Below are 25,232 nucleotides of genomic sequence, written 5' to 3' on the forward strand. Positions count from 1 at the left end.
GCTTGTATGAGAAACAGTGTGGCCAGCAGGACCAGGGCAGCGATCGTCCCCCTGTACTGGGCACTGGTGAGGCTGCACCTCGAGTGCTGTGTTCAGTTTTGGGTCCCTCACTACAAGAAAGACATTGAGGTGCTGGAGCGTGTCCAGAGAAGGGCAATGAAGCTGGTGAAGGGTCTGGAGCACCAGTCTGATGAGGAGCGGCTGAGGGAATTGGGGTTGTTTAGCCTGGAGAAAAGGAGGCTGAGGGGAGACCTGATCGCTCTCCACAACTACCTGAAAGGAGGCTGTAGCCAGCTGGGGGTTGGTCTCTTCTCCCAAGTAACAAGCGATAGGATGAGAGGAAATGGCCTCAAGTTGCACCAGGGGAGGTTTAGATTGGGTATTAGGAAAAATTTCTTCACCAAAGGGGTTGTCAAATACTGGACCAGGCTGCCCAGGGAAGTGGCTGAGTCACCATCCCTGGAGGTACTGAAAAGACACATAGATGTGGTGCTTAGGGACATGGCTTAGTGGTGGACTTGGCAGTGCTAGGTTAACAGTTGGACTTGATGATCTTAAGAGTCTTTTCCAACCAAAATTATTCTATGATTCTATGATCTGTCTCGAAACCTTACAGACTCTTGATGTTAAACTTCCATGCTTCCTTGCTAACTAAATTAACATGAGCTGCTGCAATTTTAAGCTTGTATTTTACTCCCCTGCATCATGCATCCCAAGGACTTTCTGACTTCTCTAACTGGGAAGGAAAGGACACAATGGGTAGCGGCCATCAAAGGATGGGAGAGGGAAATTTATTTTTGTGTGAGAAAGACCCTGGGTCTATCTGCAGTGCACATCAGAAACAGGGAAGCAAACGTCCCTCACATAGGACTGGGAACATGGCAGACAATGGGAAGGCTGGTGGGGTTTCTGTATCAGGCTGGATGGAGGACCTTTGGTGGGAAAGCTCTGAGCCCAGGAAGCACATGGCATGCCTTTACACACAGGATCGTAGAGCAGAGGCCAGTACCAATGGCTAAATGAGTTTTAGGATGTTGGTCATCCCCCAGTATGAGGACAGTTCTGAGAGGCTGTGTATTTTAATTTTTTAAGTAGTTTTAATTCAAGTAGCAGTGTCTTGGCCTCAGTGAATACTTGTGTGACCTAATACCTTGCTGTGCAGAGATAACGGGGTGATGCAGGTGATCCAACTGTGTATTCAGAGATTAATGCAGGTGTAATAGTCCCTCCCCCTGAGAAAAATACAGGTAAAGCTCAGCATCAATCACTTTCATTGTCTGGACCATTTTGGTCAGAGGAGGTCGTGTACACCTGCACGCAACTGTGTTGCTCTGTGAGGACAGACACAGACATCTTGCACAAAGGAGCAACGTGCGAGTTAGTACAAGAAGTGTCTGTCCCTGGAGAGCAGGAGGCACTGGAGCTGATAGGGTGAGAAAGTACGTACTTTCTATCCCCACCATGAGAAGTTCCTTGAGGCGTTTGGCAAGGGAGCTCCTGCTGATGCGAGGCGAGCCTGTTCTCAGGTTGCCAAAGCCTAAGACTGGGGTCAGAAGATGGGTGCAAAACCTCCAATGAGGGACAGAAATGAATTATTCATGCAGGAAGCTGAATATGCTGCCCTATTCCTTCCTTTCATAAAGTGCTCAGTCCTGCAACCTCTATTTTGGTGTGTATTTGTAATGTAAATTGTCTTCTGCATTAAAGGGAAGGAGGATCACCAGACTGTGTGGTAGCTTTGGCAGTGGGTTGGTGGTTATTTCAGGGGTCCGCACCACAGTGGCTACAGTTTGAACATAAAAATTAACAGAATAACAACCACTACCATCATCACCTTTCTTCTTGAGATTCTTTGCTATGTGAGACAACTGAAATTCAGGCTTTATGTGACTCCAAGAGTGCATGTTGCAGCAGCGTGAGCTCACTAGTGAGAGTGAACTGTAATTTATTATCCATACCAGGAGCACTTCCGCTGCAGTTCAGTGAGGTTTTGCTGCATGATACCCTGGCAAGTAATAAAGCAAAGTTGCAGCCCAAAGGTGTGAAACCACAGAACCAGGCTCTTACCCGTGGAAGCCCTAATTTGTTAAAAGTGAAATACTTCACAATCTCATTTTCTGGTCTAAGACAGAGATAAATGATTAAAGGACATTCTCTCTTGCTCAGACAGAAGGGAATTTTGGATGCTACAATTTACTTTCCTGTGAGTGCTCTTTCTTGCAGTCACTGCTACTCCTTCCTGTAATTACACTGACTTTGTTTGCCAGATGTGCAGTGACAACATTATACTGCTCTAGTCTGTTTTCCAGTTGCTTTTTTTGTTCCTAGGACAACTTATTTCTTGCCTTTTCTTTCAGAGAGGAAATAGACAAAGGGAAAAAATCCTTTACAAATGTTTTAAAGTGCAAAAACTCGGACAATGGATTTTGCCCCTCTCTCTCTGTCTAACTGAAACAATGAAAGTCCTGCACTTTAATCTTCTTAGCCCCAGGGGGTCTTCTAATTATTGCAGCTGTTGCACAGGCTTATACACACTGACGTCCTCCTTCCCATTCATCTTGGAGGCTCTTTTATGTCCATTAGCTCCTCACTGGAAATGGAAGAGCCTTCAAATCTAAGAATAAATGAAGTTTACCTTTTGGATCAGGGTGAGGAGAACAAAGCATTCTCCAAGTTCCTTTCCAGGATTTACAAATGACCAAACGCTCTTCTCAGCACTGCAAAAGCTACTTTAAATTGGCAGTGATATTAACTCTTTAGTCTTGCCTTACTCAGGTATCGCAGGGTTCCCAAACACATGCCAGCTAGGAAGGGCAGTGGTTGCTTCCAACATGGAAAACCCGAGAGGTGAGAGAGCTGTTGTGGAGAATGCACTCCTATATTTAAGTAGTAGGAAGCTTTAAAAAACTACAAGTTCAGAGAAATATGTTGCCATCTCCTGCTAAGCTAATGAACCTTTTTGTGGATGTACTGAGAAGCAGCACTTTTGTGCCCAATTGAAGTCATATAGCATCAATTAAGCAATCTTGGGGGAAAAAAACCCAAAACCAAAAAAGAGACAATTAATCTAAATTAATATAAAATACATTTTAATTAAGATTAAAACAACAAATCAATGAACAAATTACTTCACATACTTAGGAATTTCTGGTTTGACCCTGAGTTGCAGAGTCAGTGTCAAATATTGTACACTACAGAAACACCAATGCTACTAAAAAAAAAAGCTTAAAATGTTTGGATATATTCAACAGTAACATGCAGTAAAGCCAGATGCCCAGCTTGTGAATATAATTATGGGTTCATACTTATGATTCAGGGTAAATGTTTCATTCTGTTGTGAGCTCTCTAAAACTTGCCCATTTCTTATTTCTAGACCTAGAACACCAAGCAGGTCATCTGAACCCATGTTTTTATTTACTATTGTTCCACTGAATATAGTTCATTTATACCACCAGGTAACTTGCTCACAGTGTCAACCAATGTTACTAAATTCTGAATATATTAAAATAAATATTTTAATTCATACCACAGCTTTTAAAAAAATAATCTCCAAATAATATTTTTGTTATTTTAAGATTTTAAATGCTAAATATGATTAGTTGCTGTTGCCTAACTTTTTTTATGTTGTGAAGTAGTGCTCTGTGTTGGACGTGTTAAAGCATGGTGCTGTTTAGGGTACACAAAGCCAAAATATGCACATGCATACACACATATATACAACTACATATGTATAAATAAAGTTTTGCACCTCTTAAGACAATGTAAATGGTATGTAAATTTGCTCTAACTAGGCAGTGGAGGATGCCCTATAACAGAAAATTGCAGGAATACAGGACCTCTCTCCCTGACATTCCCTTTCAATCTCTGCTGGTACAGATAGTTCACATAAATAAGGAAATGTGCTTGAGGCTGTGCTTTAGCACTGAGGCTGCCTGGAGCAGTGTGGCCCCCATCCATGCTGTTATGCTCCTTTGGCTCCCAGCACAGGATGAAGATGCCTGTTGGAAGTTGTCCCTGGTCTTTGCTAGCTGCTGACATCTGCCCAGAAATTGTTTGGAAGGGTATTATGGTCCCTGGGTCAAATAATGCAGTGAACTAATCTAGCTATTTAACAGTTTTGGTGACTGAATTGCAGGCACCTGGAATATTTAATTTAGTAATATAAACATAACCATAATTTTTCAGGGTATATTCTTCACTTGTCACTGCTGCCAAACAACACTTGGGTCCATTTGAAGCTGAAATTACATCGTTGCTTGGAAGAAGCACTGCTTGTGATGGGTTCTGTCAGTGGTTCTGAAAAGGCATTTTATGGGGATGCTAATGGTCTGTAAGCTTCCAGTTAGTGGCTGCAGCTGGGGTGTGACTCCATATTAAAAGATGAAATATAGGGATTCCCAACATTTCCTCTTTGATTTCCTGTTTCTCTGCCAGTAGCTTTGATAAAATTGGTGTCTAATGACTACCTGCGAATAGGTTTTGAATAACATATTCTATTTTAATTCCAGAAACATTCTTAGTGAATCATGAGAAGAAGAAAAATGTGTATTTTCTATTTATTGGCCATATCCAGACCTTTGATAAGTGGCAAAATTTTACTGACTTTGTCTTCATGAGAAAAAGTATTTCTGAATATGTTGAAACCTCTTGAATCAACATTTTACTAAGTTACCCGTATTTCTATTTACTTGTAAATTAGCAGACTTTTTCCATCTTTCAACAATGCTCTCATAACAAAGACTTGTTGTTAAATTCATTATTGCTACAACGCCACCATTTTCCCAAACTGTATTACAGTATGTTATTTCCTCATCATGAAGTGCTTCAGTAAAATCATCCTAGAAAAGGAACATTTTATAGTTTATTTTTCTTGCTTTGTAGCCATTCTGTGTAATGGATGTTTTATGGTGTTGCAAGGCTTCTGAAGATTTTAAAGTGCAATAAGTGAGGTTGAATGTTATTTTGCAGACATCCTTTTGATGCTAAATTGTAAAAGACGCTGGCAATAGGGGGGAAGTGAGTTTGCAAGGTGGAATATCTGTTTTCTGCCACTTCGGAGTTGATGCCCTTTATGGTTTGTTTGAGGTGTGTGCATGTGTAGCTTTTGCCAAATTCAGTGGGAATTATGTGTATATAGAAAACAGAATGTGGCTTCTAGACAGATCCTGTCTTAACCAAAACCATCTTAACCCTAGCCCTCCCTCTCCAAATGTCTGACGTGCTCAAGTAACTTTTGAAATTGTCGAGATTCTTTCCAGAACCAGAAAGGCCCCAAATAAAAGCAAGCTTTGTTTTGTCTGTATCATTCGTAGTGTGTGCAGGAAAACGTGGTTACAAAAAATTGACCAACAGTTGTATATTTAAAAATGTTATATTTGTAGTAAGCTTTGATGCATAGGGACAGGCATCAGAGCCACCACCAATGAATGAATCTGCATCAAAAGCACAATTTTTTTGGTGTCCCCACTGGTCACGTGTCCCCACTGGTCACATGTCTCACTGCAGCTAGCAGAATTCAAGCACTCCAGGGATCAGGGGTCTTCTGCATGCAGTTACTGTGGCTGGCTGCTTCAGAAAGTCTATTTTTAAGCCCACTTTTTCCGAGGACTTGATGTGCTTAGTCTTGTCTGGTCACGCAGTTTGACTCGCAACTGGATGTGTATGTAGGCCAATAAGCCAACATGTCAGGTAATGCTTTTAGCATAAGCAACCTCGCCTGCAGTGTAACTGGAACTGGAAGAGTCCAGGTAACTGTGTGATATCATTGACATACTTTATTAGCATTCGTTCTCCCTTTTGATCATGATTTTCTGTAATACAGCAGTGATAGTGCATATATGGTTTAATTACTTTTTTCTATGTGTACAGTGAATATAATTTCACCAACTATTAATAACATAAGGTGATATATAATTACTGGTAGCAGCCACTAGAGGGGGGGACATCATTTATATAATAGCATATCTCTTAGCCTTTTAGTATTTTTATTGTACCCATCTGTTTTCAGTGTTGTAACAATACCTAGGTAAAGTTACAGTATGCTGATGGTTGCAGAAACGATGCAAGATGTGTCACTAATGTAAGTTTTTTGCCTTTTCAGGTGTTGTATTTCACTATCGCGCAGCAACCAGCAGGTATACTCTGAATTTTACACAAGCTCAGCAGACTTGTCTGGACAATGGTGCTGTCATAGCAAGCCCAGAGCAACTGAAAGCAGCCTATGAAGATGGATTTGAGCAATGTGATGCTGGCTGGCTGTCTGACCAGACTGTTAGGTGAGACATTTAAAAGGCCCCTTGACACAGTTTCCCCAAATTAATACACTTAGCCTGTACAAGCTTAAAATGCTGACTTATCATAATTATAAATATGAGCATGCTGCATTTCAGGTATCCAATTAGACATCCAAGAATTGGCTGCTTTGGAGATAAAATGGGGAAGAAAGGAGTCAGAACATATGGACGCCGTTTTCCTAATGAAACTTATGACGTGTATTGCTATGTGGAACACATGGAAGGTAAGATAGGTTCATATTTACTCTGCACTGCAAAATTTAAAAATGACCAGAGATTTTAATGTGGAAAGACAAAGAAATAAGGAAATCTGTGTAAAATAAGTGTTGGCTGTTTTAAATCTGAAGAAAATTGCTGAATGAAGTGAACCTATAGTTTGCGGTCTAGCAGGCCTTAATTAAAGGCGAATGTGGAGTGTACAAAGAGACGGTCAGATTTAAAGCTGCTATAGTTAGTGCAGTAGATCTCACAAAAGTTGCTGTTGAAGCATCTTATTTTTTGAATGTTATAAAGGGATTTTCAAAGAAATGCATTTAATGTTTGAGAAACTATATATACTATATATATATAAAAAGATGGATATAGTACATGTGCTAACTATATTATAGTTCATAAGGTATGTAATTAAGTTTTTTACGTGTGCATGGCATAAAATTAGACAGATATTTAATTGCAACCCAAGTTTAATAATATCTTTTTAAAAAAGGGCATCTCAGCATCAAAAAGAAACAAAGCAAAAACCTTCCAGTGAGGAATCTGAGTCTTTAGCAAAATTCTTTGCAATGCCATAGTACAACTATGGTCTTTGCAAAAGCTGCTAATTGAATGGCCCTATGATTCTGCCACATGGTGACTATGAACCATGGATCATATTGTGAACCCCATGGTACCTTGTGATGCGTGATTAGGCTCTATGATTGGTCTTTATTCAACAAAAAGTTTGATGGTAAAAAGAAAAATATAGTAAGTTTTTCTGTGATTGGGCAGTTCTAGCATGCACAAATCTCTCTCTTACAGGTGTGATGTTGTAATCATTTCTTATAATCTCTCTTCTGGAAGTGAATTTAACTATACCCTTTCAGTGGCCCTATAGATATGTTCCAGACACCAGATATCCTTATGCCTAGATATTAGTGTGACTAGTTAAATATGTATACTTAAAATACAAATGCAGAAATAGTCTTTCTTGTCCTGTAGCCTATTTTTTTTTTGGCTTTGTGCTGGTTATGCACATGGGAACTTCATTCTGGTACAGAAATACTTTGCAACCAGGACCAAAGTACATTTTCCATTTACTTCACTGGTCTGAGTGTATCACACTGCTTCTGTCTTGACAGGTTTTTATTCCACACCAGTGTCACTGTTCCTTTCTAAAAAAAAAAAACCAAAAAAAAAAAAAAACCAACCAAAAAAACCAACCAACCAAACCACAAAAACCTTATAATTCCTCATTACACATCTTTTCAGCTGATCCTTGACTGATATACATTTAGATTAGTGCTCATAAAGTCAGCAGAACAATAAAACAACCATGGCTCTGAGCAAGCCTGCTGTTGTATGTGTATATTTGTAACAAGCAATTGCAAAATTAAGGTGCTCAGTGTTTATTTGTATTCTATCTTAGAGCAGAAATAAATTAGATCATGCAAAGTTTTCTCCTGTTGATGACTGATAGAGACTTTAGTCACTGAAATCAGTAAGCATTTTCCTCTTCCTTTTAGTAGCTCAGGATCTGCCCCAGACTATGTTCATCTTGCAGAGTTATAAAATACAAGCAGTACAAGTCTTGCAAAGACTCAAAAAACTTATAAGCTTGAGAAGCCTGAAAATTAAATGACGGAATTTTGTTAGTGCTCAGCATTGTCTTAATTTTACTTATGTTCCATCTGTGTCTGTCAGTGAGCAGCACATCTGAACACCTAGAGTTCGTAACATTGATCCTCCATCAATCCTTGATGGGATTGAATTCTGAATCATCTCTGAATCAAGGCTTTCAAAATCAATTTGGGTCTTTCCTAGCTTACAAAAAGAAGTTTTGACTAATCTGTATCATTCCTGGATGAAGAGCACTGCCTTGTTCCTTTCCCCCTTAAGAACAGAGCAGTGTAACTAATATGGAGAAGCTTATCCTGGATGCAAGTGAGCCAGCAATTTCTCAGGGTCAAATATTCTCAATGAGCTTTTAAAAATAAAAAATTAAAAAAAGGCAAAACTGAAGCCTCTTTCACTGAGGCTAATGTTCAGTGCTCAAAACAATCTGGAACCAGGCCATGAGGTTCAAAGAGGTTGCAGCGACTCTGCAGTCTTCTTTGGTGAAGATGCACATGCATAGGCTTTCAGTTTCTCATGAACATTAATTGATTCTTCTTTGTTACAAAATTTCATTTACCAAGATTTATGAGCTGGCATTCCTCTCTGGATAGCTATACATTTCTGTCCTATTGTTGTGGGTGATGATCTGTTTAAACATATGCATATCTTTATGGCCTGTCAGCTGGACTGCAGTAATGTGATCTGCTTGGATATGAAAGCTTCAGCATTTAAGAAATGTAAGCTAGCACAGAATATTGGGGATATTTGCACAATCAACCCAGGTAGCAATAAATGTGTTCATTTTACCTTCTTTCTTGCACAGCAGCTTCCTGTGGAAAACTGATTAAAGCAAATGCACAAGTTTCAGCCATTATCTTAAAGGCTCTGTAGCCTGGAATAAGGGTTAAAGACCCACAAGGACAAGACTTGCAAGGGCTTGTAGGTCTGACTTGAAGACTGTGATTGACCACTTCACTTCTGGGATCCATTGAAACTCTCCAAGAGCTTTACAAAGCCTGTTATTTGGTAACAGAATGCTCATAGAGATGGGCACAGGTTCAGAAAGAAACTCTGCAGGAGGCAAAGATTCCTGCGAGTTACATTACTGTCCTTGCCAAAGGTGAAGTGTGTTTGACCTAGCCTTTACCTAAGTTATTCTCAGAATATGCTTTTATAAGAATGTTCTGGAATCTTTTCTCCCAAATTAGGGAAAGAGCACTCCATCTTAGACTGGTACATATTGTAGGCTTTTTGTGCACTGAAGAGGGTGTGAGACAAAACAGCGTGATAAATGACGGCTGCACATTTTGTTATGTTAATAGATAATGGCATTGCTACTAGAAGCACTTTGCTGTGGTAGTAAGCTGAATCTGAGAAGAGAGGAGAATTTCCTTTGCAGTTTTGCCATTGACTTCAAGAAAGTAGAGCACAAAGGAAAACTCATTCTTAAGATATTTACATAGCAGGAAGGTCCTGTATGTGCTGTGAAGAGGCAACTGCTGTGAACGAGATAATTGTCAGTTAGCTGTACAGCCTCCGCCCACTGCATAGGGATTTATTTTTTTTCCTGATTATACTGATAATTTTTAATGTCAGATAATTATAACAGTTAACTAAAGATACTCCCCCCCCCCTTTTTTTTTTCTGTTGTTTGGTTGGGGTTTTTTGCCTGTTTTCTCAGAAGTTTTCAAATGAACTGCAGTCTGAAAATAACTTCTAGGAGTCAGGTTTTGTGGATTTAGGATATAGGCATGTTATACTGACATGCAGAAGAGTTAATTTATTCTGTTTGGATGAAGAGAAACAGATGCATGTCAGGAAGACACAGTACCACATCATGGTATAGAGCAGGATAAATTATTCTTCAGTGCCTTCACAGAAACCTAAGCCTCTGAGCCAGACTTCCTTTTTAAGATGGGGCTTAGGAGCCAAGATGGCTTTGTCTATATAACAGAAGCAGTTTCTGTAAGAACAAAGGTTAATTTCAAATGCAGAGCTTGTTTGAAGTTACATAGCATCAATGAGATTACACTTTGGTACCACACATCCACAGAAGACAGAAAATTAGATAACATGTCTACGGAAATTTTTGGAAAGCAAACATTGCAGTAAACTAGATCCTGTGTTTTGTTTGCTGTATTGTAATGCATTCATACGTTGGTAGAGACTTACACTTCAAGATTTAAGGTTAAGCCAGATTTAGAGAATCACAGAACGGTTTGGGTTGGAAGGTACCTCAAAGCCCATCTAGTTCCAGCCCCCTGCTATGGGCAGGGACACCCTCCACTAGACCACGTTGCCCAAAGCCCCATCCAACCTGGCCTTGAACACTGCAAGGGAGCCAGGGGCAGCCACAGCTTCGCTGGGCAACCTGTGCCAGGGCCTCACCGCCCTCATGGTAAAAAATTTCTTCCTAATATCTAATCTAAATCTGCCCCTTTTCAGTTTAAAGCCATTACCTTTGTCCTATCACTACATATATCACTACATTTCTCATTGCCCTGTCCACCAAAGACTTACTCTGCAAGGTATGACCTTTCTCTTGTAATGAGCATGCTCAACACTTCATTAATAACAAAGGACATTCATGGTGCTTAGTATACTGTAGAACTGTGCTTTAACATGATTTTTTCCATATGAATTTGAAAGTTCATATCTACATAGCCTGTTCTGATTCAATGCCAAATTCATTAGACTTACTTGCACTAAATTCTCCTTATTTGGAGAGACTGTGTCAGTGGGATGACTATTCATGGAATAAGATGGTGCTTGATTAATGATATCAAAATCTGGGCCATAATGAGAATGTCATCATGGAAGTCATTGAACAGTTATTGTTCTGTTGGCCGCTATTAGCATGTTGCCCCAGAAGGCCATAAATGATGGTAGGAATTCTTGCAAGACATTTTAAAATATAGGCATATTGAATTTACAGTACTAATTTGGGTACTTGCACTGAGAATTTGTAGGAGCAACACCATTTCAGTTTTCTTCCTTTCTGGCCATATGAAATCACAAAGTTAGCCAGATACATGGATTTCTCCCTGAAACACAAATTATTAGCTTAGATTAAAACCAGTTGTCTAGGCTAACTCTTACCATTTCCTTGTTCTGAGGAAAGCCAGGGAGATTAAAGACTGCACAGTTATAAGTTAAATATTTTGAGTTTTGCTAAAACACACAGAAGAATAATTATGGGAAGGATTTAAAATTTCTGAGCTTTTAGTGATAAAAATAAGAATCTGGAGTCAAAATATCATTAAATAGGTACTGGGCATAGTCTCTTATTACAAACTGGTTTACATTGCTCATATTTCATTGCATAGTTCAGTGTACCAATCATTAACAAAAACATATAGGATACCTTTAACTGTGGGAGATGATTTACTAATAAAGAGTTTAAAGTGATTGAGCTGCAAAGGTTTGGATATAACTCTGAGGTTCTCTTAACACCTCCAGCTGAACCAGTGTCTACACCAGTGTCTTCTACAGAATAATCCCTTGAATGGAAAAGGGTGATGGGGAAGGAGGGCTTTCCATTCTGTCTTCAGATAAGTGTGTATGTGATTGATTTGACAGTGTCAGAAATGGAGACAAAGTGAGATCTGCTTGCCAAAGCCCACTGATGAAGTGAGGGGCTGTGAGAGCGTGGTGCGCAGCCAAAGCACAAACTACTCCATGCAGTGTTGTCTTCTGGCCAAAGCCAGTTAGAAGCCATATATATCTAACAAGCATATGCAATGTGCAGATAGGGATTCATGCTAAGAAAGTTATTTTGGGGTGTCTGTGGGGAAGATTATACAGTCTCCCTTCCATGCATCATTTCCCCCCCCCCCCAGTGAGTACAGGGAAGAGAAAGAAAAAACAAAACCAGTCCTTCAAATACTTTCCACCTAGTCTCATGCAGTTTTGCTATTACCATGGAAATTTCTGTGATAAAAATAATAATTAAAGAAGTCATAGTCTAAAATATGACTTCAGGTGAGAAGTTTCTTCTGTGTGTTGGGCAGCTAAAGATCTTCTCTGAAGTCCTTTCTGATTCTGGAGCAACAGTTAGATTAGATGTTAAAACTGGGACACAGAGGAAAGGGTCTCTTCTGCTAAGTTCAGGGCCTGTGGTAGAGTCACAGCCTTTGCACTGGCTTACACTGGACACTGCTCTAGCTTTGAATTGTGTGACCTAATGGAGGGTCATGAATCCAAGAGCTCTCAAGGGGAGTACAGAGCCCAGGTAAAGTAAACCAAAAAGGAGATATTGCCATGGTGGTTTTTATGCATGACATTGTACTCGAGCTCATAAAGTCATAAAGTTTATCTTTGGGGAGATCCAAATATCCTGACATCTAAGTGATTTTTCTAAGAGTAAGGCACAAAGAATCATATAAAATGCAAAGTTATTTTCCCCTCTTCGTATAAGTAAAAGCCAGTGACTCTTTGCAACTACAGCAGAGCTCTAAGGGTGTAGCAGTTGTGATGCTACTCTTCATGCTTGAGGGTAAGCTCATGGGAAAGTATAGTCTTCCAGTCTCATCAAATGCAGGCTTCCTGTTCAGCCTATGGTTTTGCACAGAATAGACCTAAGACATTCAGGAGAGTTTAATTAAATCATTACTGATGTGTATCAACTAACTTGTTTTAACATGTAAGAGAAAAAGACTTCTTCAGCTTGTCTAGCCTTCTGCTTTACAGTTGAACCTAGCTGCTTGGTCTTTGTGGTTTTCCAGTCCTAGAGAGTGTTTCTCAGTAATCTGTGACTTTTTTAAGGATACCTATTTACTAGTCTGGTGTGTCAGAGAACCAGAACTTAACAGCAGGAGGATAGAAGAAGAGAAGTGAAGCTGAGAGAAGGTGTTTTGTCTGCAGTTTGGGCAAGAGGGGGAAGGCTGGAGCATGATTTGGATTAATAAACAGGCTAGCTACACATAGCCTCCAAGGCCCCTGCCTGTAGTGGAGACAGATCAAACTATTCAGGTCTATCTTGATACAAATGTATCTGTATTTTTTTCCCTGCACTGTTCAAGATGAGGATAGTGGTCTCCATTATCTTCACATGTGTGTGGAGGGGATGGACAGATGTGGGCAGTATCTCTTCGCTCCTTGGTGTACAAGCAGTCTAGTAGTCCTGTTGATGGCTGCTGCTGCCTTTTTGTGTGGGCCTTTTAGCCAAAGAGAGAAAGAGAGGAGGAGGAAATGGAAATTCTTGGGATGTGTGGTCCTCAAGGTGCAAGGGTAAATACTTTAGTCTCCAAAGTGGCCACAGTATTCCTGCTTCTTTGCACACTTGCTTGTGTTCTAGAAATGAAGGTTTGGACACATTCCATGTTTCTGAGATAAAATCATGATGGCAGTGTCTCTTCACTGCTTGAGCTTTGAACTGTCAGCCATGTGGCTGTGACCACATGTTTATGAGGAGCAGTAACGTCATGTTACAGCATCAGGTAGGAAAATGTCCTTAGAATGTTCCATATAACATCAGAAAAGATGACATTTTGTCACTTTTAGCCATGTTTCATACCTGAACCAGGGCACCCTGATCTGCAACTGTAGTCACAGAAGCCTGGAGCTCTAACATCCCTGTACGGGCATCTTTGATTGATGAGCTACCTCTCAGAAACAACTAATGAACAGGTCTGGAGTTCACCACAGACACATTATGCTCAAAAGAGGAGAGTTGCCAAATTTTTAGCGGGGAATAATGTTTCTTCTCCTCAAACAGGGACACCACCAAGAAGCTAAAATGGGAAGGTACTGAAACTTTTTTGTCTTGTTTTTATTTTAAACTGTTAGAGTTAAATGTTTCCATCTATAGAAATGATTAGCTTTTTGTGTATTTAATATCCCTTTGGATATTTTTACATCTTTCTTTAGTTGACATTGAAAGTAGTGAAGGTTGTAGATTCTGAGCACCCAACCACAAGGTAAAGCTTGTGAGCACCAAATTCCAGATAGGACAGTAATAATGAAGGCTCCTGTTGCTCTGTGAGAGCACAATGAGGGAAAAGACTAAAAATATTACAACCAAATAAATCTAAGTGTCTCCTTAATATTTGTCATTCCCTTATGTGGATTGGATAATAGTGACGACATTTAATGGTTGACCAGCCACCACCCATGGCAGTTGGTATGTTACCAGATGTGTCAAAAGCTTTCAGTAGGAGACTCACAGATTACCTCTTCAGCTTCTCTGCAGTTTGGAAGAATCCTTCAGACATCTGTAAAACTTTTGCCATTAACTTGCACATGGTCCCTTCACATGCCAGGTGCAAGTGACTTGTAGCTCATTTTGTTGTGACTGGCATGGTGGGTGATAGTATGTGAAGTTGAGGAGGTGATGCTCTGCTCTGGAGGAGAGTGCCACATAGGCTCAAAGATCTCCTCTAGGAAGTGGCAACCCACCAATCCCTTCACTGTGGTTTCATCCATGAAAAAAAAATAAAAAAAAATTACTGGTGAGGTCTGCGCTGGAGGGCTTACATCTAGATTCATTACTTCTACCCTAGTCAATACTTGTTGTGTATTGACCCCCGGCTATGGTTCTAGCTTGCCCTTATTTCTGTGCTTGCTTTTAAGATGTGTGATTCATGAAATTCACATCTACAAACATGCCCAGTGCAGTGAGATGTCTTGTGATGAGAGAGAATAAATGAATTAACCTTCAAAGGAATGAAGCTTGCTATAAAACCAGCTGATAAGTCTGTAGATCTTTAGCTTTGTCCTTGGGGGTTGTGGTGAATCAGGTTTTGTCTTCAAGAGCAAAACCTGGCTTCTTCATCTGGTTTGATATATTTGAAAGAGAGGGAAAAAGCATGACTTTCATCAGGTGTCTGTTTTAACCAAGCAAAACAAACACATGTAACAGGAAAATCCTGGGGATTCTTCAAGTGCTCTGACCGCTGAGGCTGGACGATCAACCTGAACCTTGGTTTTAAACAGGAGCCAGCAATAACATATATTACATTATTGTCTGCAGTCTAAACATTGCCACGGTCTCCATTTCACCCCCTGGTACTGTAGAACTAGTTCCTTTTCATCTGTTGCTCTAAGCCCTGGGGTTTGCCTGCTTAATATTGCAAAGTTGTTCAGAGTGTACTCCACACACGCGCACACTGTCTCTCTCTCTCTCTCCAAGTCTGCCCTGCTTTGGTGTTGGTGGCTGTGTCATTTGTTTATTGATGAGACAAGTTTTCTCTCTTAATTTCCTTGTTTCCAGTGTTTTGGCTACAAAATTGAGGTGCTTTCAGATATCATAACAAAGACACTGTAAGAGTGTGGCAGGATGAATCCTTCTGCTTAATATGGAACCTGTTGTGCTTCCAAAAATAGTAGTTAATTTTAGACACTGCATGGATTAATTACATTTTATTAGCTTCACCGTTAATTTTTTTGCTTTTTAGAGGAAGTTTCTGTGCAAGGGTCAAATCCTTTTCTCTTTGGTACTTTGAAGGAGTCAGGAGTCAGCTACATTGACTGACATGAAGTCAGGATTGGAGCACAAATCCTGTTTCCATGGCCTCTTGAAAGCCTCTGTCAGTTTTGAGGTTGAGTCCGTGAAAGAGCTCAGCAGAACCTGAGCTCCATTGTACAGTTTTTCCCGGTGTGCTAGGCAGCGCCAGAGGAAGTTCCTAGAGCTTCTCTTTTTTTTTTCATCAGCAATCAGCACCTTTCTGCACATGCCACCTTCTGTGATTCCTGCTCTATTGCTCAGCTTTTGTGTAGACTGACTGGGGAACAATGTGTTTTCTAACTCAAGTTCTCACTATGAGAGAAAAAGCCACATTGACATTGAAGTTGGACCAGAGCTCTTTTCACATATGATAAACTGAATTTCCACATTGCTACGAGGATAAAGAAGTGAGGGATTATCAGGTAGAAATTCCAGAACATGGACCCAAAATATCAATAGTTTGGTAGCCATCTCTTTCTGACCAAGGAGACTGGTGGTGAGCAAGTGTCTCAGCACTAATCATGTCAGAGAGGCGACACGGATAGCAAAATGTCATCCCTGCGCATTCCAAGTGATTGCCCTTCCTGCAGACAAACAGTAGGTCCTGATTAGTTGCCTCTGTGCTGCATGGGTCACCCTACCCCAGCTGCTCAACAGAAAACATAAACCTTTCTCTCTTTCTCTTTTTGGTTTTTTTTTTTTTTTGGTAAGGTGATTTTGGAAGGTTGCAGGACAACTTTTAAGTGTTTCTGGATTTATATAGCAAGCAAGACTTTTTTTTAAACTCTTGCTATGTTTTTCCATTTTAATTCCAACAATTATTATGCACATTAAGTGCACACTCAATCGTACAGAATTTTAATTTATTTTGAAACTGGACAGTCAAATTGTAGAGTCATATCTCCTAGAGTAAATGACTGCTATTTGGAATCTAACTTTTGCATTTTACTGGATTTTTGTAGAATAGGAATTCTGGAATCACAGAAAAACCCATTTTAAGTAGAACAATTGCAAGGTGCCATGTTTTAGCATCTTTGTATCCTGTATCTTATCACTAGCACTCCTGAAGTAAATATTTACATGGTATATGATGCAATAACAATAAGAGCATTTTGTGGTTTGCTCTGGCACCTTTTTGCCTTTGTTAATTTATCATCACAAATATACACCAAACAGATGGCAAAGAATGTGACTTTGGACTTCACTTATTGGGCTGATCTGGTTAAGATGCATTTTTCCTTAAACCTATGGGTTTTTTTATCATTTAGTTTTTCTGGCAAAACACCCTTTGACAAAGATGGTATCTGTATGACAGCAGCTGACTTTAAGACATGAACCAAATAAATAGATGTACGGTCAGTAGAATAGATTCAATAGAAAGAAAGATATGCCATCCATCTTTTACATGTGCAGTATTATCAATATTACATATATGGGCATACTCCAAAGCAAATTTAAGGCAGATTTCCATATAGAAATGCTCTTGTGCAACTTGGATAACTAAGTTCTCTGCAAAGTGACCTCTTTTGCAAAAGTACTGATTATTAAACCTTGCATTTTGATGTCTTATAGCAAGACACAACTGTTCACTAAGTTTCTTTGCTTTAAGAGAGTGCAGATGACAGCTCAGAGGAATAAATACCCCTAACTTTAATGATGTTATGCACAAGCTGCATTTGGAGGCAGTGATCCAATTGATTGGAAAATTGCTTTGCTATTAATCTTGCACTGTTTATTCATTTTCTTGTGTATTCATTAAGTTTTTCCCAGAAGGAATGCTGTGGGATTGTTTGACATTATTTAGTTTTTGATCCATCATGTTTGTTTCTAGAAACCATTAAAATGCAGGTTTTCTTACTTGTCTCATTTTCTTGTCTAACCAGACCGATATCTGCTATTTAATTGCAATCACTTTAGCTACTAATTCTTGTATACATCATGGTTACTGTGTGAGAGGATAAGTGAATAGTCCTCAGAACAAAGGGGGCTGCTCTGCAAAATTACTTTGCTCCATTGTTTCATGATACTGCTGTTGGGACAGCGTGGTAGGATAACTGCATCCATCATTCTGTATTGGCCATGACACCAGATCTGCCCCTTGATGCAGAAAAAGCTGTCTTCTGCAGAAGTGTTTAATAAAAACGTGTTTTATCCGTGTGTTCTGAAGAGCTGAATGAGGATGAATGATTCTTTGCTTTCCTTACCTGTCCTCCAATTGACACGCCCTTTACCTCTAAGTAAGAAACTCCCTACAACACGTATAAAGAAACTTACACGATGGAATTGATATTACAGCTGCAATAACAAATCAGAGTTTCTACCTAGGAGGAAAAATAAAATTGACACATTGCCTCCTTTCACACTTGCATTCCTTTCAAGCCTGAAACAAGCGTAATATTGATGTGAATGAAACTGGTTGGGGTGATGTAGTTTCTGTCTGCCTTTTACTAGGTTGCCTTGAGACATCTGCAGAGGTAAGACAGATTGCATGTCCAATATGAATAAGCATTGCTTTTCTGCAACAGTGACTGCTGTAGTTGAGGAAGAGAATTACTGTCTTGTACCAAGTATTTTGAATTTGCACTTTTTACTACAGCTGAATGTGTTAATTTTAGCTCTCATCAGTTCCATCTGAAGTCTGAGCAAAAACTAGAAAGGAGTCAGTTTATTGCTTCATTCCCAGGACATGAACATTAGAGCCTTGATTTTGTTTATAGTGTTTGGGTGAACGAGGCGACCAAGCCAACTGCATAACGGTGATTTAGCTTGGAAGTAAAATATTAGATGCGCTATTTGTTTTGTTTCAGTTTCCAAATGGGTGGCTATTATTACCAAATTGTTATTCCATGGAAGCATTCTAGACTCATTCAGCTTTTTCATACAAAAAGGGCTTTGTGCATGCAACATGTCTAGTGCATTCCCTCACCTTTGTTTCCCCACGGGCAAGATGAAGACTGATGGAAACATGACATTAGAAGCTGCTGTGGAGCAGCCAGTGAAGAACATTTGTTTTTTTTGTGTATCTCAAGTGAGATTCTAGTGATGACTAAAAAGGTCAGGTTTGCAGATGTAAAAGATTTGTTTTACTGAGAAAGTAAATTCTATTGGACTGGATTTAATTAGTGCAGTTGAGCTGCAAAACCTACTCTAACAGAGGTCACAGAGGAACTTCAAGGATGCTGTTAACTCTGCCTAGAAATTGAGGGAGGGACTCAATCTCCAACCACTGTACTTTGTGGCATAAAGTTTGCATATGATTGCTTATGCTTTGTGGTAGGTTCATGTTCATATTCAAATCTGGGACATGTGATTTTCCAACTATCTGATTTTTTTAAAGCAAAAAAACTATTCCAGCAAATCTTGGGAAAAAACCCAACCTTGCAGGACACTGACTGAAAGAGGGGAACTAAGCTTGATGGTGGTTTGTGATACTCAGTCTTTGTGATCTTTGTTTTCTTCCTCTAGATGAAGTGGTTCATGTCTCAGTCCCTGAGAAGCTCACCTTTGAGGAAGCTAAGGAGCTGTGTCGGAAAAGAGATGGTGTTCTTGCTTCTGTTGGGAACCTGTATGTCGCCTGGAGGAACGGCTTTGACCAGTGTGACTATGGCTGGCTGGCCGATGGCAGCGTTCGTTACCCAGCCTCAGTGGCGAGGCCCCAGTGTGGTGGAGGTTTACTTGGGGTGAGAACCCTGTATCGCTATGAGAACCAAACAGGCTTTCCTTACCCAGATAGCAAGTTTGATGCCTACTGCTATGAACGTAAGCTTTTTTTAATTTATAATTTTCAGTATGCTCACCATGCTAACCCTGAAAAGTGTTTACTTTAATATGTGTTTTGTTTCAGTTCTTGCAGCATGCATGAGTTTTTAAAAAACTGTTTTATCACTACAGCTTTACAAAAAAGAGGGAAAAGCTGAAATAAAACAAATGTTGTAAAGTAACATTGGCAGATAAAGATAGGCTAAGTTTTAAGGTAAGATTTCAGCCCGAATAGTGCTTTTACACACAGTGACACACCCTACCCACAGTCACCCTGAGTCTGCAGATGCTACGTATTTTGGTGCCTGAGTGCACCCTGGTATCTTTGTGTCATGTCAATGAGCATAAGAACAGAAGAAATGTCCTGCTTGACCAGGTGAATGACTGTCATCTAACTTGATATTCTGTATCCAATGATGGCAATAAGAGAGGCTGTTTACAGACTGCTTACAAGCCTGTCCATTTTCTGGTCTCTGAGATGCCGGTAATTTGGGGGCTATCTCTGGATTCCAGGTGTTTTGCCCCATCATATTTTTTAGGCTTCTAAAGCAGTTGTAAGTTCTCCTCTCACTCGCTCAGTGTTTCATGTGCCAATCAGCTCGTACTGTGGATGGTCTAAATTGCTTTTCTTACTACTGCTTGTTTCCCTCCTGGTATTTGCAGAGGTGCATCAAGCATTTGCCACATTCACCTGGTAGACTGCATCAATCTAAACCAGATCTCCTCTGCACCTGTCAGCTCTCCTTTGGTTTGGGGTTAAATAATTCTCTGTAACCTCTTCCATCTTCAGTGCCAGCAGCCTCGCTCTGCTTTTATTTTGGTGCAGCGTATCCTTGCATAGGTTCCTTTTGTCCAAAAAGGTTCACCAGCTTCTAGCGTACCTGAGTTTCTCTTCCCTATATCATCTCACCGGTGCACCAGTTCCAGATCCCTGCCTGTCTCCCAGGCCTTCCTGGAACTGTCAGTGCTTCATAGACCACCACCATGGAGGTACTGGTCTCATCTGCCTGGCCTTCTCCAGAACATCCCTCCTACATTTCTCTCTGTCATTAGTGATGACTACTTAATCTTTCCCTTCATGTCCAGAAACCCATCCATGCATCTCATGATGTGCAACATTTAAGTTTCTACATAGTCCTTTCAAATACCACAGACCAACTATCTGTGTCTGTTGAGAGGTTTCCACCACCTTTCTTCCATCCTTTAAGATCCCCTCCATCACCAGAGTGTTCTTTGTGCAAGAGGACACTGATAATGTTGGAAGGTGCATCACATCTAAGACATCAGAGTGCTTCTTCCCAGCTGAATATCCTGCTTCCATGAGAGCAGCCTCCTCAGCAGCATAGGGAGGTTGGACTGTTCAACAGTTTTCCTGCAGGCGTCTCTGTTCAAGGAAATTCCTGTGGTTGCAAATAGTACAACTGACATTAACATGTAAAGGTGACTTGTGTCGATTTAAAAGTTCAGAACTTGGTCTTTAACTATGAATATCTAGGTTTTTTGGACTCAGTCCTGTGACTCTAAGTCAGAACTGCTTGAAATGTGCAGTCTGTACTGTCCCCATTTTGTGGATGATGAACCATCTGCAGCTGCAGATCTTTCCAACTCAGGCACTGAAGACACATTTATGAACAAACCTTACTGCTTGAGAACCAGTCCCAACATTTGGTGTAATGTTACAGTCTGGCTGTTCTCAGACAGTCTTCTCTGCAATATTTTAAAATAGGACTTTTGGATTTTTTTTCCTTTGTTGCTTGGGGGTATGATGTTCCAAAGCTTTTCATGTAGAAGTAGTCCTAATGGACTTCAAGGAGACTGCATACAGTAATAAGGACTTGTTAAGTTCAGGAGTGTGCTCATAATCTACAGACCAAAATTTTGTCATATCACTGCTCCTGTTCCTCCCCTGAATTGTTTATGATCAGTTTTAAGTGTCATGGGTAAAATTGACTTTAATGGGGATGAAATTCATCAGTCCCTCTACAAGACCAAAGCGTTGACTGGACATTTTGCCTGTAATCTAGTCTTTTCTTAGGACAAATTACAATTTTCTGTTTGTGTGAATTTCACTCCTTTCAAACAACATGTGCCTTTTCAATGTTCTTTCCAGAAGTTTTAGTTAACAAATTCTAGTGACATACCATTTGTTCTAAAAACATTCTTGATAAGTATTGGGTTGTTGCCTTTTGTATAACTGCTTTTTCTGCAAACTCTTGCCCTTGATACACAGAGAATAAATATTTCATCAGTTTGCAACCCAGGAAGTAGAGAGTCTATGACTATCAACCCTTTTACAAGAAAAAAGACTAAAAGAACCAACACTATTTGGTAGACAGTGGGCTGTTCTCTAGCAATTTTAACTGCAATCAACATTACATCAGAATTAATTAAAGGCTGCTAGCTAGATGACTCAGCTTTTGCCAAATACATCTGTTTTTCTGTAGGGAAATTCAGGAGTGTAATGCTGAACCCTGCATCCTCCTTCACGCTGCCTGTCTGCCACATATTTCAGAAGTTACTGAAAGCTCTGTCTCCCTCTTGGAAGGTGCTTGGGGTCTCACAGCAACCAGCTGTAACTCTTCATTGCTTTTGCTCAAAGATTTACACAAGAGGTGACTAAGTAGTCTCGCTGCCTAGCATCTTGGTCTTTCACATCTCAAGCAGCTGCCTGAAGCAGTGGCTGTAGAGTGAGTGACTCTCTCCTGTTGGAGCCTTGGAGCCAGTCCCTTTTCGGGTGGCAGAAAAAAGGAGAGAAAAAAAAGAAAAAAGGCTCTATAATACAGCAAGAGGCTTGAATGTAAGTTCTTTTTTCAAATCATCATCTTTTTCTGAAGTTTCTTCCAAAACTTCCCATTATCTCTATTTCAAAGTTTCATTGCAGTGGGCCATCACATAAAGTCCACTATCCCCAACCTCTGAGTGCTTTTAGCTCGATATGAAGCCTTTACGCAGTGATTCCTGCTGTGCCAGACAACAAAACTGCCCTCCCCAAGACCTTGACTCTTTCCACGTAACAACAATCCAGTGCTTATAGCTCTTACTGTGCTCATTACGTGTCTCACATTACATCTTTATGTTTCCCTCCTCACCGGAATACCCAGTCACACCAGCAAAAAAACTTCTGTTGCTGGAAAAAGAAGAAAAAGGGGATGTCGTTACATGTATTTGTGAGATCTTGGTCAGCTAAAGCGAAAACCACAGAGTGCCTCTGTGAACAGGGGAGGATCAAGCCAGCTATCCAGGTAGCACCAGCGCCAAAGGTCTGCAGCACAGATGTTCACATGGTGATCTCAGGTTTTTTACAACATCCCCATAAAGTTTCCCCTGCCTCCTGTGTGAAAGCTAGCGAAGTTCCCGGTGACTTAGCTCCAAGGGCAATGGCCACATGTTGCACAGTTAGGCAATGATGAAGGACCTGTGTCTGCCACTTTTACTCAGGCTGAGTAATACTATACTCCCTGTGTAAGGCCACCAAAACAAATGCCTCCCAGCCACAGAAGGGATGAGTCCAATGCTTGACTTTACACATACTCTGAAGCAATAGATTTGTGGCAAAGCAGTCATCTGTTTTAGTCATTACGAAGACAAATTGTGTATTTAAGAAAGGAGATAACTCTTTCTTCAGCCCTGCTTAGAGTCTTCACTGCTATCCTGTAATTAAATTCTTTTTGGTGAAAAGTCTCAAAATACTGATTTTAAATTAGAGTTAAAAGGAACCTCAATACGTATTCTGAATATTTTACTTACTTTTAAAAAGGAATCATATTTATTAAAATACATGAAAAACAGTAAGTCAAGCAGTAAATTCTACTTTAAAATGCACTAGTTTCAATAAAACAGCCAACCTGGACAGCATTTAACAGTAGAGTTAAGTTCAGGATTTTAATTTCAGCAGTGTTCTGGTTACAAAATTACATTGTACAAAGTGTCTTGACTTTATGAAAATAAAAGTGGCCCAGACATTATTTAAAATCTAAAATTCTTGTTAAAAAAATAAAAAACCTTCTTCACTTTGATCATAAGTGTTTTTCACTCTACAGAAACCACATGGCTCTGAGTTTCTGAAACATTATCTGCGTGTTTCATCTCATCCCTCCAAGACTTTCAACAGACTTTTTAGTTCTTTTTTTCTGAGAAGTACATAATCATGTATCTGATGGGGCTTGAAAAAAGTTTCAGGTTAGACACATGATTAAGTACTTGAAGCTCCTTGGAGGCCATCATCAGGGGAAAAGTTTTTCAAGTGTTAACACTTAGAACTTATAACGTATTAACATATTTACAATTTAAAAAAAAAAGAAAGAACAACTATTGCTGAACACTTTATTTATGAGAGAATAAAACATTGTATCAGCAAAAAAAAAATTAATTTTTAATGGGGTACCTATTTAATAGTTAGTTCTTGCATAGACCTATAGGGTATTTGTTTAATTCCATCCCTCATTCCCCCAGTCTTGTCAGATCTAATTCACTGGAGTTTGTGGGAATCTCGTCACACACTTCAATTGACTTCGGATGGGACATTTTATACTACAGCATCTGTAGAATAAATTGCACTCCAGAAATGCACTAATCAAAATGTATACAGTTTTTGTCGTATATACCTGCAACAAAACTGAACTTCATGAACTTCATACAGAGGTGGTTGAATTTTTGAATCATAAATCTATGTTTTGCTGAGAAACACTGATTTGTTAAAGCTGAATTCTTTCATAGACCTGTATTGCTTTTGGCGAATCTTTCAGCAAAACATTTTTTGCTTGACTCAAAACATGTGTTGACCATTTTGCTCTGGATTTGACCATTTTGTTTCAGATTTGCTCTCTTATTTTGACTTCGTTTCATGCACCTTTGTTATTTCTCTTTGGTTATGCCACTTTGGTTTGGCATTATGATTTCATTTTAGCTGGAGATTGGAAAATTCCAGTTCTGAGACAGCATTGCCATAAGTGTTCATCATGAAAGGAGTCCAGTACAGCCCCATCACGAGTGTATCCAAGTCAACCACTGCTTGTGACTGAGGGCCTCTTTCTTTGATGCTTCATCTGTATAGAGCTCAAAATCAGAGTGCACTTTTATAGAAGAAGTATAGGAAGCAGCAACCTTCATAGTACGTAGCAGGACAGATCTTTGTAAGAAGAAAGTGGAGAATAATTGTCTGTCTTGAAACCTCTCCCCTGCACACCTGAAAACCTTGCCAACCAAACCTTCTGTTTCTTGTCAGTTCAAGTAAGAGTGTTTTGCTAGGACAGAGGTGTTTGGTATTGCAAGGTGACTTGCAAGTGACTTGTTCTTCTGTGGAGGACTTCAGAGCAGGGAAAGATAAAAAGAAAACCCCTTCTTTGAGAGGTCCTACAACGTGAACTACCATGATTGCAAGCTAAGCCTCAGAAAACATCAACTGTGCTCCACTTGTCCAGCAGAAGAAAGGATAAGATTTTCAGGCATAGCTCAAAGGCTGGCAGAAGAAATGTTGTCTTCTCTTTTGCTACATGTGACTTAGTTTGGAAAACTTTGAATAACTAGGCAGTTCTGTCCTTCTCCACAGCAACCGTTGGTAGCTACATGTCCCAGCTATTTCCTGGATGAGGGAATTATTTCCAGCCTGATGTCAGGAACTGTATTACAGGAGATCTGTGGATTTTTGATCAGTTTGGGAATGATCACAGAATACTGAAGATATAGGGCGTGGTGACATCCAGGGAACAAAATTTTCAATCTGAAGAAAAAGAGCAAAAAAAAGTTTATCGTAGACAAAACACAATAGAGTGCTGAACATAATAAAACCAGTGTCCCCCACCATTTCACAGTCCAGTATCAGAATGGATAAAATGCCTTTGAGCAGGCAAGCATCTCAAGGACATGGCACTGACCGTGGCGTATACAAGGCTGTTGGCTCTGCTCGTACTTCTTTTCCCCTCTGT

General features: G+C 39.9%; 1 protein-coding gene across 2 annotated transcripts in view; it reads left to right on the forward strand.

Moving 5' to 3' along the window:
* VCAN (versican) overlaps positions 1-25,232 on the forward strand; it is a 114,273-nt gene that overhangs the window by 22,897 nt on the left and 66,144 nt on the right. For both annotated transcript variants that reach the window (XM_054809554.1, XM_054809555.1), the window contains exons 4-6: positions 6,101-6,275; positions 6,390-6,517; positions 19,015-19,308. In XM_054809554.1, the coding sequence (XP_054665529.1) occupies positions 6,101-6,275; positions 6,390-6,517; positions 19,015-19,308 (597 nt within the window). The remainder of the gene's footprint in view (positions 1-6,100; positions 6,276-6,389; positions 6,518-19,014; positions 19,309-25,232) is intronic.

This window comes from Grus americana, chromosome Z (assembly GCF_028858705.1).
Source record: "Grus americana isolate bGruAme1 chromosome Z, bGruAme1.mat, whole genome shotgun sequence".
Taxonomy (NCBI): domain Eukaryota; kingdom Metazoa; phylum Chordata; class Aves; order Gruiformes; family Gruidae; genus Grus; species Grus americana.